At 55.7% G+C, this 12,138-nt stretch overlaps 1 protein-coding gene across 1 annotated transcript in view; it reads left to right on the top strand.

Annotated features, from left to right (window-relative positions):
• Positions 1 to 12,138, top strand: part of DCHS1 (dachsous cadherin-related 1) — a 53,964-nt gene that overhangs the window by 24,560 nt on the left and 17,266 nt on the right. The window contains exons 3-9 of the mRNA XM_061366418.1: positions 1,906 to 2,094; positions 2,213 to 2,444; positions 3,270 to 3,506; positions 3,956 to 4,975; positions 5,182 to 5,369; positions 9,567 to 9,663; positions 9,846 to 10,003. Coding sequence (XP_061222402.1) covers positions 1,906 to 2,094; positions 2,213 to 2,444; positions 3,270 to 3,506; positions 3,956 to 4,975; positions 5,182 to 5,369; positions 9,567 to 9,663; positions 9,846 to 10,003 — 2,121 coding nt within the window. The remainder of the gene's footprint in view (positions 1 to 1,905; positions 2,095 to 2,212; positions 2,445 to 3,269; positions 3,507 to 3,955; positions 4,976 to 5,181; positions 5,370 to 9,566; positions 9,664 to 9,845; positions 10,004 to 12,138) is intronic.

The following is a 12,138-nucleotide window of genomic DNA, read 5'->3' as shown; positions in this document are numbered from 1 at the left end:
GGCTCAGGTGCAGCCCTGCCATGCTCTGTGCTGTCCCTCACTGTCTGTGGGGCAGGTGGCTCAGGTACAGCCCTGCCATGCTCTGTGCTGTCCTCACTGTCTGTGGGGCAGGTGGCTCAGGTACAGCCCTGCCATGCTCTGTGCTGTCCCTCACTGTCTGTGGGGCAGGTGGCTCAGGTACAGCCCTGCCATGCTCTGTGCTGTCCCTCACTGTCTGTGGGGCTGGGGCAGGTGGCTCAGGTACAGCCCTGCCATGCTCTGTGCTGTCCCTCACTGTCTGTGGGGCAGGTGGCTCAGGTACAGCCCTGCCATGCTCTGTGCTGTCCCTCACTGTCTGTGGGGCAGGTGGCTCAGGTACAGCCCTGCCATGCTCTGTGCTGTCCCTCACTGTCTGTGGGGCAGGTGGCTCAGGTACAGCCCTGCCATGCTCTGTGCTGTCCCTCACTGTCTGTGGGGCAGGTGGCTCAGGTACAGCCCTGCCATGCTCTGTGCTGTCCCTCACTGTCTGTGGGGCTGGGGCAGGTGGCTCAGGTACAGCCCTGCCATGCTCTGTGCTGTCCCTCACTGTCTGTGGGGCTGGGGCAGGTGGCTCAGGTACAGCCCTGCCATGCTCTGTGCTGTCCCTCACTGTCTGTGGGGCTGGGGCAGGTGGCTCAGGTACAGCCCTGCCCCAGGACCGCTGCTGCAGCCCCCGGCCGGGCCCTCTCCTTGGCGCGGGGGCCGCGTTCCTGCGCGCTCGCTCCCGGGAGCCGAGGCCCCGGCGCTGCTGCTGGGAGGAGCCGCGGCTGATGAGGCCTGAACTCCGCTTCACCCGCGCCGGGCCCAGCTCTGGGAGCCTCCCTCCTGGCTCCGGCCCCCAGCTTTGTTCTGGTGCAGAGCTCCAGCCCCAGGAGCTGGGTTCTGCTGGCCCGGACGCTGCCGCAGCCCCAGGCGCAGGGGCCGTGTTGCTCCATGGGGAGCTCTGGGGGCCATGGGTTTCGCAGGGCAATGCCATCCTTGGTCACCGTCCTCAGAGCCCAGGGCTGCTGGCAGGGCCAGGGCCACGGTGAAAGGGGAATGGTTTTCTTCCTGGTTTTGCCTTCAGCATCTTCCTGCTCTCCACAGCCACCTGCAAGAAGGTTGTAGTGGGGTGGGGTCAGTCTCTGCTCCCAGGGAACAAGGGATGCTACAACAGGAAACGGCCTCAAGCTGCACCATGGGAGGTTTAGACACGGGTTAGTGGTGGCATTGGCAGTGCTGGGCACCAGCTGGACTTGATGATCTTAAAGCTCTTTTCCAACCCAGTTGATTCTGTAATTCTATGATTTGCAGCAAAGATGGAGCAGAGAGCCAGGGCTGTCCCTGCCTGGCTGATCAAGCTGGGTGCAGTGGGTGCTTGGCTGCTCGATCCTTGGCATCTCTGTGAGACTTGGCCTTTCTGCACCCCCTCCATATGGCCTTTTCCTTTGCTAAGGCAGGTCTGTTCACCTGGGTCATGGATGTGTCCCCAGGGGTGCAGGAAGGAAGGTATCACCTGAGACAAGGCACTCTGATAGTGCAGTGACCCAGCATGATGCAGCTCCCCTGCCTCTGTGTCCCCTTAGGGGCACAGGACAGCACAGGCTGCTCCTTGGTGTCCTACAGCTGCCTGTAGCCGTGCCTGGGGCACTGCCTGCAGCCAGTGAGCCCTGTGAGGACCTGTCCTCTTCCAGGAGGGCTGCAGAGGATGTGTGGCTTGTGTGGGAAAAGAACCACAGGGCTGAGGAGGTAACTGCCAGTCTGCTTTACTATGGCCAGCTCTGGGGATGTGCACTGGTTACGGACCATGGAGCAGAGGGCAGCACTGGTTGTGGAGTGGTGATGGGTTGGGTCTGGCTGATGGTCTCTGATGCCAGCTCTGCTCATGTAGTGCCTTTTCTCCTCCAGGTGACAGCCACAGATGCAGACAGCGGCACGTTTGGCTCCCTGTCCTACTCCATTGGTTCTGGCATCGGCAGCATTGTCCCCACGCAGTTCAGCATTGACAAGCACACGGGGCAGCTGTGCACTGTGCAGCCGCTGGATCGGGATGAGGGCACGTCTGCCTACGACTTCACCATCACTGCAGTTGATGGGGTGAGTGCTGGAGAGGCCACGGGGATGCAGTGCTGCTAACTCAGCACTGTGCCTCTGTGGGGGTGCTGTTGTCCTTGCCTCTGCTCTTTGCACCAGCTCTGATCTGGTTCTTCCACAGGGTGGCCTGAACTCCATGGTGTATGTGAAGGTTTTCCTGGAGGACACAAATGACAACCGGCCGGTGTTTTACCCGCTGGAGTATGCTGCGAGCATCAGCACACAGAGCATGCCAGGCACAGCAGTGCTGCGTGTTACTGCCCACGACAAGGATGAGGGGCTGAACGGGAGAGTGACCTACCGCATTGTCCTGGGAAACTCCCCCCCTCTCTTCTCCCTCAACAAGGACACGGGTGAGGGCAAGCTCTGGGGCAGGCAGAGCAGGCAGCAATCGGAGCAGGGGTGAAAGCCAGCCCCAGGGTCACTGCTTGCCCATCTCGGCAGTGCAGACTGCCACCAGGGCATGTCTGTTCCTTTCCCTGCCTCTGCTGCTTGGGCTTCTGGCAGCCCCTTCCCAGGCTCAGTCTCTGTCCCACTCAGTCCCACCTTCTGGCTGCATCTGCTCTGCCTTGCTTTGGCCATCAAAGCCAGAGCAATTTCTGCAGGAGAGGTGAGTGCATGGGCATGCGGTGCCAGGGGCTATCAGCAGGACAGGAAGACGTCCTGTGCTCAGCCCAGGCATCGGGATGTCTCCACACTGCCCCCAAGTTCCCAGAATGTGACTGGGATGAGTCTGACCTAACAGCCATCCTAATGCAGGGCCACGTCTTTCATAGGGCCTGTTGAGGATGTTTCTCCAGTTCTACATCACCTCCAAGACCTCCCCACAGCCTAGATCCCACCTGCTATGTCATAACCCTCACCTTGTGCCCCACACTGGAAGCCCTATTCCTTCCTTTCCCCCTCCCAGGACCTGCCCTCTGGCTCAATTCCACCAGCCCTCATCACTGCTTAGCTCAGGGCTAGGCTTCAGATTGAGAAATTAGGATTTGGGGAGGCTTTCCCGGGAGAGTTCCTCTTTACTCCAGCTCTTCTGCGTTGAGCTCCACCCTGTGATGCACATTGTTTGCAGCTCCTTAGGTCTTTCTTTTCAAGCTCATGGTTTGGCCTGTTCCCTTGGTGCCAGGCAACAGGCAGGGCTGCAGGCACAGTGTCCTCTGAACTGCTTTCTTCCCTAGGTGTCATCTCCCTCTCATGGTCCCTGAGTGGTAAAGCCAACACCCTGGTGCAGCTGGTGATCTCTGCACAAGATGGTGGGGGCCTGCAGGCACAGCCCAACGCCCGGGTGAACATCAGCATCGTGGAGGGGACGGTCTCACCCCCTGTCTTTGAGCAAGCTCAGTACTTCTTCACGGTGCCCGAGGACATGCTGCAGGGAGCCAGTGTGGGGGTTGTCCGGGCCCAGAACCCTCCAGGTATGGCCTTGTCCCTCTCATGCACAGTCACCTTCCCTGTCACTGCATCACCTTGCAGGTCCAGCACCATACTTTCTCACAGAGTAACCCTGTTGTAGGAGTTCCATGCACACACAGAGGCATTCACACCCCTATGTGCACCCAGGCGATTGTCACTCAGCTCAGTGCATACTCTCCCCCCTGTGCTTACACACACGTGTGCACATGTATCTGTGCATACATGCACGTGGTGTTACTGTGCACCTCCCGACCAGAGTCTGCTGCAGACAGCAGTGCCCAACCCTGCTGCTGTTCGTAGTGAGTGAGGAGGCAAGATGGGTACTCAAATCACTGTTGCTGATTGGTAGGGTCACCCAGTTCCAACCCCCTGCCTTGGGCTGGGACACCTTCCACTAGACCAGGTTGCTCCAAGCCCTGTCCAACCTGGCCTTGGTCATGCTTGTCCACAGGCCATGTTGATGACATCTTTTATTCCATCTCCTCGGGGGATCCTCATGGCTACTTCTCCATCGACTCTGCCTCCGGGCAGCTCTGCACCAGCCTGCCTCTTGACCATGAGTCCCAGGCAGTCCTCATTCTGGATGTCCAGGCCCGGAGTGGTTCACCTCCTGCCTATAGCAACACACGTGTCAAAATCTCTGTGTCGGATGTGAATGACAACGTGCCAGTGTTCCCAGCCCCCTCCGACTCCATTCTGCTGCCAGAGGCCACAGAACCTGGGACTACAGTGTATACCCTGCAGGCTGAGGACCGTGACAGTGGTGCCAATGGTCAGGTGAATTTCGAGCTGGTGTCAGGAGGTGATGGCACCTTCAGCGTGGAGCGCCTGTCGGGAGCAGTACGACTCATGGGGGCCCTGCAGTATGAAGCCAGCACAACGTACAGGCTGGCCATTGTGGCCCGGGACAGTGGCGTGCCCCAGCTCAGCTCCACGTTCACGCTGCTGGTGCATGTGCAAGCTGAGCACGATAACGGGCCCATCTTTGACACACTCACCTACCGTGTGGAGGTGCAGGAAGGTGTCCCTGTGTCCACGCGGTTCCTGCAGGTCCGGGCCCTGGCACGCGATGCAGAGTCCATGGTTCTCACCTACCACCTGCGTGCAGATGGGGATGCTGCCAGCTTCGGCATCATGCCCGAGAGCGGCTGGCTTTATGTCAAAAGTGCTCTGGACCGGGAGACACGGGACCTGTACGTGCTCACGGTGCTGGCCTCGGCGGGAGGCAGCAGTGCTGGGGGGGAAGCCCGAAAAACAGGCACCAGCACTGTACGGATCAGCATCACTGATGAGAACGACAACAGCCCCCGGCTGAGTGAGGAGCGCTACTTCTTCACCATTCCTGAGAACCAGGCTCCTGGCAGCAGCGTGGGGAGGGTGATGGCAAGTGACCGGGATGCTGGGCAGAACAGCCGGCTCACCTACCGCCTGCTCCAGCATGATCCCAACTTCCTGATCCACATGCAGACAGGTGAGGAAATTCCTGGCTTCCTAGGCTGGGCTGGTGGGGAAGGAGGCCCAAGGCACGTCCAAAGTGGTGTAGACCAGGCCAGTGCCCCAACAGAATATTCATCTTCCTACCCCTGTGGTGCTGAGCTCCCCAGCAGCATTCCTGAGCACAGGCTTTTCTTGAAAGCAGTTTTGGGGCTGAGCTGTGTCCCTCGTTCTCCCTCACAGGGGAGCTCAGCACCAAGCATAGCCTGGACCGGGAGCAGCAGTCCAGCTACCAGCTCCTGGTGATTGTGCAGGATGGAGGAGCACCACCCCGCAGTGCCACAGGAACCATCTACGTCACTGTGTTGGATGAGAATGACAACACTCCCACTTTCCTTCATGTGGCCAGTGGTCAGGAGCTGCCCGTGCAGGTAGGGGCAGCAGGGTGACAGCCTCTGGGTTTGGGGGAGGCAGTTCTGTGGAGGGGAAGGAGGGGAGAAGGGACACCCAGGAGAGTTTCAGGGTGGGAGATAAGCAGGCACGAGCTGCATCCATGCAGCAGGCAGGGCACTCTGGTGAGTCCGGTTGAGATGTGGTAAGATGCGCTTGGAAAATAGAGACATCCTTGTGCACAGAGCAGAGAAGACTGCAGAGGGCTTTGAGACCAGCAGGAGTGACCAGAGGGCAGAAGCTCACAGGGGATTTCTGAGACCCTGCTGTGGGTCCCAGCCCTGCTTTCCCTCCCAGTACTGTGTGGTGGCAGTGGTCCCCTACGCATGCTGCAGACCCATTCTGACCGTGCTGCTTAGCAGCAGGGGGTGAGAGCTGGCTGCATCTGCTGTGCTGTGGCCTCTGTGCAGTGGCTCATGTGGCAAGGGCTCTGGAGCATGTTGTGACCATGGTGTGGGTGATGAACAGAGGTGGGAGCAGCTCCAGAGCCACATGGTGGTATATGGAGGGATGCATGGGTGCTGTGTCTGCTGGCTGCTGCCCTCTTGTAGGGACACAGGCATCTGAGGAAAACCCAACTAGTCTTGCAGCTCTCAGCCTGTAATAGGAGTGCAGGGGCTCAAAGATTGTGAGCAACTCCCTGTGTGACTGGGAACAGAGCCGAGGGAGCAGCTGCTGCTGGATTTGCTGCAGCAGATGTGGGGCTGCTGTTGAGTGTGCAACACTTGTGAGTTGCAGGATGGGCAGTAGAGGCCCTGTGCTCATCTCCTCTGCACAGAGCGGGCACAGCCTGCAGCTGGAAGGATGCTCTGCACGTTGCTGCTCTTGAGGCAGGGTGCATAAGGCCATTTGTGCTGTGCTGGGCTTAAAACCTCACAGTGACATCAGCTTCCTCTGTCACGGGTCCTGCCTGAGCTATGTGCCAAAGGCAGGGCAGAGCAGGCAGGACTGTGGTGGCAGATCACTGGTGGCCATCGGCACAGGACCCTGGGGCACTGCAACTCATCTGGCCTTCCCTGGTCATTCCTTTTCCCTTCCTGTCCTGAATGATCCTTGCAGACGTGCTCAGTGATGTGTTCATACATTCATATCACTGTTCATAGGCAGAGCAGAGGGAGGGTTCTGTGTCAGCACCTCGCTTCAGGCATTACACAGTATCACAGTATGTTAGAGATTGGAAGGGACCTCAGAAGCTCATCCAGTCCAATCCCCCTGCAGAGCAGGAACACCCAGATAAGGTTACACAGGAATGTGTCCAGGCGGGTTTTGAATGCCTCCAGAGAAGGAGACTCCACAACCCCCCTGGGCAGCCTGGTCCAGTGTTCTGTCACCCTCTTCCACCATTAGCTCTAGGGGTGTCTCCCACTTGCAGGATGAGTACGTTGGTAACCCCTAGCAAGAGCAGTTGGGCTCACACAGGAACTGCAGTAGTAACGAATCCTCCCCGGAAATGATCACAAGGAAAGAGAATTCAGAAGTGCTCTGTTTTCCCAGTGGGGGTGTGTCACTGGTGGGAGCCTGATACTGGTGCTGGTGGCCTTGCTGTGCAGCATTTTCATGCATCCTCCAGAAGAGGTGATTGCTTGCTGATGTTCATGGCCAGAAAGGTGAGGGCTCCCTGTGGAGAAATGTAGAGGGGTCCTGGTTTGCTGTTCAGTTAGGAAAGAAGATGAAATATTAAGTTCACAGTCACTAACTGGAAAGTGATTGACATGGCAAAAGCACTATGAATTTCACTTACACAGTGGTGGGCTCTGAATTGGATGCTTAAGTTTAGGGAGAAGACTGGAGCATTGCTGTGAATGCTTTGTGAAAATATCAGCTCTGGGCTCATCTGCAGTCAGAGAGGTAAATCAAATGCTGAGTTTTATTAGAGAAGGAACAGAGAATGAAAGAAAATATCAGTGCCCTACATCTCACATGCTCTCTGCCTAGCTTCCATTCCACTCAATAAGCAGTGCTAGAAAAGGTTCAGAAAAGGATGTTAATGTCATCTCCAGTAGATAATAGTTTCCATACAGAAAGAAAAGACTTGAACATTCTTTGGCATGGAAGAAACTGCAGGAGTATAAGAGAGGTGAACAGTGAATGGCACAGAGGAAGTACTGGGGAAATTACAGGTTGCTTTTTTCACAGGACCTGGGCAGCTTCCTAGGGATTACTAGGCAGCAGGTTTAAACTAAACAAAGGCAGTACTTCTCATGCAGAACATCATTAGATTGTGAAATCGTTGCCAAAAGTTGCATGGGTTCAAAACTAGATGAATTCATGGAAAGAAACAAATCCATCAAAGACTGTTGAACAAAAATATGATCTGTGGCTCAGGAAGTGACTTAGCCACAGGCTGCTGGAAGCTGGGAAGGTTTCACAGGAGGATTGTTCCATACATACCCTATTTCTTGCATCTTCTCCATTTACCCACTGCCAGCCCCAGTCAGGGGTACCCCAGTGGCTGAGATGGCTTTGTGATCTCTGGATCAAGCTGGTATTTGCAACAGCCTCTTGGCGGGTGGGCATTGACCTGGACAAACCTGCCTGGTCAGAACTTCATTAAGGCTGAGGTTCTTGCAGAGGCAAGACCACTCCTATTGCTGTTTATTCCTCTGTGCATCTGACATGGCTTTTATGTGTGGAGCCTGTGCGGATACTGCTCATTGAGCTCCTCTGCTGTCACTGCTTTCCTCGGATGGAGTTGGATTCCTCATGGAAGAGGAGTGTGACCACGCACATGAAGCAAGAGCCCCTTGTATCCTGGTTGAGGGCTATTAGGGACAGCGCTGGGGGGCAGCATCTGCCCCAGCCTGATACAGAGGAGAGGGGGAAGGTACCTCTTGAGCATGGCTCCACTTAGAGGCATCCACACAGACCCTCCTTTTCATAGCCAGTCCAGCTATATTTAGAAGGTCTTCCACCTCCATCACTGCTGTGAAACACTGTTCCAGATTCCTTGATCTGGTAGTCAGAGACCAGCTCTTAATTTCCAGCCTAAACTAATTTCTGACCATTTTGTTCTCATTTGTTCTTGTGCCAATATTGTGTTTTTGCTTAAATAGCTCTTCTCTGTCCTTGGAATTTCCCTCCCCTCCCCAGTGTTTCCAGAGTGCAGTCACATCACTGCTTGGCCTGGCTAAACAAGTCCAGCTCCTCTGGTCTCCCCATGTGCAACTTGTGCAATAGCATTAACACTTGCTCCTCTCATGAGCTTGTAGCCTCTTTCCTGGGATTCTGCTCGGGTTTCACTTATCTCTTTCACCAGTGTGTCCAGGTGGGAGTGCATGGGCATCACTGAGCACAGCTGGGTCTGCAGGGATGATCTGTGCTGTGGGATGTGCTCAGAGGATGGGAATTTCATGTCTTCTGGTGTGGAAGGGACTGCAGGGTCTGTGCCAGGCAGGGAACCTGCTCTGGCAGTGAGGTGTGGGTAGCTGCCAGGAGTCTGTGCTGGAGGAGAGACAGGTCTGCCAGCAGGCATGGGGTGTGCACTGACAGGTGGGGAGAGGCAGTGATGGGAACGTGTCCACTTCCATGGCTATCCAGGAGGGGTGTTTGCGTGCAGTACTGTCACGTATGGTGTCTGTCAGGAAGCTTGGCAGCTCACCTCAGAATGTGTGCTTAGCTGAGCACATGTGTAATTGATGTCTCTGTGGTATCGTGATGCGCCGGCATGAGGTTGTGGTCTTGAGTGCCACAGCCAGCAGGCAGGAGCACCAACTAGAACCAGGGAGAAGAGGAGAAGCACCAGGAGTGCAGGTGTCCCTGCCCAGGAGGAGCTGCCCTTCCAGAGATCACAAACCTCCCTGGGCTGGCTGGTGGGAGCTGAGGAAATCAAGACTGTCATGGAGCCCTGGATTTACATAGCTCTAAAGGCTTTGGATCTCACATGGGCGAAAGTGTCCTCCTTCACCCTGCAGCTCACTGCTGCAGCATGCCCCAACACAGCTAAGCTGGGTTTTAAACAGGGCAGAGTGGGAGGAGGGATGGCAAGACAGAAACTCCTTTTGCCAGCTTTGATGGGGACTTCTCTGTGTTGTCCAGCCTCAGGTACAGCCAGGGGGATCTGTGCCGTGGGTGAGGTGCAGGTCTGGTGTAGGAAGGTGCAGATCTGTGCTGTGGTCAGGGTTTGGGGAGTACTGTGAACGGTTCCCTGTGCCACTGCTGATACCCAGGCTGTGCTGCAGGTGCTGGAAGAAAAGCCGTCAGGACTTCTGGTCGCTTCCCTGCAGGCCAAGGATCCCGATGAGGGCGAGAATGGGACCATCATCTACTCACTGATAGGTATGAGCTGCAGAACTGACCGATGCTGCTCTCTGCCCTGCAGCCATCAGCCCTATGGGCAGTGGGTGGGCACACCCCTGTGGGCAGTGGGTGACAACACCATGCTCCCTCCTCCAGCCCAGCCTGTCCCTGCCCTCCCTCCTCTGTGCCTCTCACCACAGCATTTCACCTTCTTTCTGCAGGAGCCTGGGCAGAGCGTTTCACCCTGCACATGGCTACTGGGGAGCTGCGCACTGCCACCATCCTGCGCCGCTCGGACCGCGCTGAGTACCTCTTCACTGTGACAGCCAGCGACCGCGGCGCAGTGCCCCGCAGCACGTCAGCCAGCATTCGCGTTCAGGTAGCCAGCACACAGCTCCTCCTGTTCCTGCACCACCTACCCCTTGCTCACCCCTTGGAGGACACCATGCAGCAACTCACAGCCTTCTTCCCCACAACTTTCATCCTAGGGCACCCTCTGCCCTTGCTCATCTGCTCATCCAGCCCCAAAATTGCAGAGAAACTGGGACAGGAAGGGATGGGTCTGGCTGCCAGTGCACGTGATGTCATTTGCAAGGCAGTCAACAGCATTGATGTTAGAATCATGGAATCATAGAATGGTTTGGGTTGGAAAGGACTTTAAGGTCATCTAGTTCCAACTTCCCTGCCATGGGCAGGGACACCTCACGCTAAACTGTGTCACCCAGGACTCCATCCAGCCTGTACTTGAACACTGCCAGGGATGGAGCATTCACAACTTCCCTGGGCAACCCATTCCAGTGCCTCATCACCCTCACAGTAAAGAACTTCTTCCTTATATATAACCTAAACTTCCCCTGTTGGAGTTTGAACCCATCACACCTTGTCCTAGTAAGCACATATGTCTTACCCAGACTTGGACAGTCTACACTATCCTAGATATGCTGTCACAGAAAAGTCCTTAGAGATCCGTGCATAAAGACATTATAATTCTTCCAAGCGTCTACTGAAAACAGTGTTCCTGACATGCAAGGTGTTCTTCACATCGGTATCACTTTTGCACTCACTGTCATTGGCCCAGAAAGCCAAGTCCTTTCCCTGTTGTTAGTAATGCAAAAACCCCTTCTGCAACGGACTCTGGTCTCCCCCCAGTCAAGGCGCAGTACACCATTTCACATCTCCTGTCCCTGTTCTTGCAGTTCCCAAGGCCGTTTTGATCAACATATCTGAAGGAGTGCCCTCTGACATTGTCAACAAGCTCATAAGGTTCTCAGCTTTCTTTTGCCCTTGCACGTATCTGCAGGAAGTGTCAGCCCCAAGAGCCATCTCTGCAAAGGTCTGCTAATCACGCTCCTTGAGCCAGACAGTCTTTTAGTCTTTTCTGTTACACAGCCACATCCATCCTTTGCTTCTTCTTGGTTTAATGAGGCCTCTCCCATGAGCTACTGCATCAGAGCCCAGCTAACACCCAAGCCAGTTCGACACACTTCATCTTCTTTGCTTCAGGGAGGGAAGCATGGTGTTAGCCTGGCACATCTGCCCTCAGCCATTCCACATACGTTTTATACAATTTCCTCTTTATGCCATCTCTGCAGCTGTTCTTGCCATTGAAGTTGTTCTGCAGTGTCCTGGGTTCAGCAGTAGCAGTCATTTTTCTCTTCCTTAGTAGCTGGTGCAGTGCTGTGTTTCTGACTTTCAGCCTGGAACAGCGCTGATGACACCGGTGGTTTTAGTTGCTGCTCAGTAATGTTTACTCTGACCAAGGACTTTGTGAGCCTCATGCTCTGTCAGGGAGGAGGAGAAGCCGCAAGGAAGCAGAGACAGGACACCTGACCCAAACTGACCAAAGGGGTATTCCATACCACAGCATGTCATGCCCAGTATAGAAACTGGGGGCAGTTACCCGGAAGGGTGAGATCACTTCTCGGGCTGGGCTGGGTATTGGTCAGCAGGTGGTGAGCGGTTGTATTCTCTTCCCTTGTTATTTCCTTTATCAATATTATTATTGGTGGTAGCAGCAGTAGTTTATGTTATACCTTAGTTACTGGACTGTCCTTATCTCAACCCATGGAGTTAACATTCTTTTGATTCTCTTCCCAATCCCTCTGGGGGCAGGGGGAGGAGGGGGGGGGGGGGGTGAATGAGAGAGCATATAATCCCAGACTGGTTTCTGTTGAAAGGACCCTAAAGCTCATCCAGTCCCAACCCCTGCCATGGGCAGGGACCCCTTCCACTGGAGCAGCTTGCTCCAAGCCCCTGTGTCCAACCTGGCCTTGAGCACTGCCAGGGATGGGGCAGCCACAGCTTCTCTGGGCACCCTGTGCCAGCGCCTCAGCACCCTCACAGGGAAGAGCTTCTGCCTAAGAGCTCAGCTCAGTCTCCCCTCGGGCAGGTTCAAGCCATTCCCCTTGGCCTGTCCCTACAGGCCCTTGTCCCAAGCCCCTCTCCAGCTTTCCTGCAGCCCCTTTAGGCACTGGAGCTGCTCTAAGGTCTCCCCTTCAGGAGCCTTCTCTTCTC

Source organism: Neopsephotus bourkii, unplaced genomic scaffold (assembly GCF_033783945.1).
Source record: "Neopsephotus bourkii isolate Nb327-2 ecotype Australia unplaced genomic scaffold, CSIRO-AGI_Nbou_v1 NB_124, whole genome shotgun sequence".
Classification (NCBI taxonomy): Eukaryota; Metazoa; Chordata; class Aves; order Psittaciformes; family Psittacidae; genus Neopsephotus; species Neopsephotus bourkii.
Note: the sequence above shows the minus strand (reverse complement) of the source record. Positions and strands in the feature narration are given on the sequence as shown.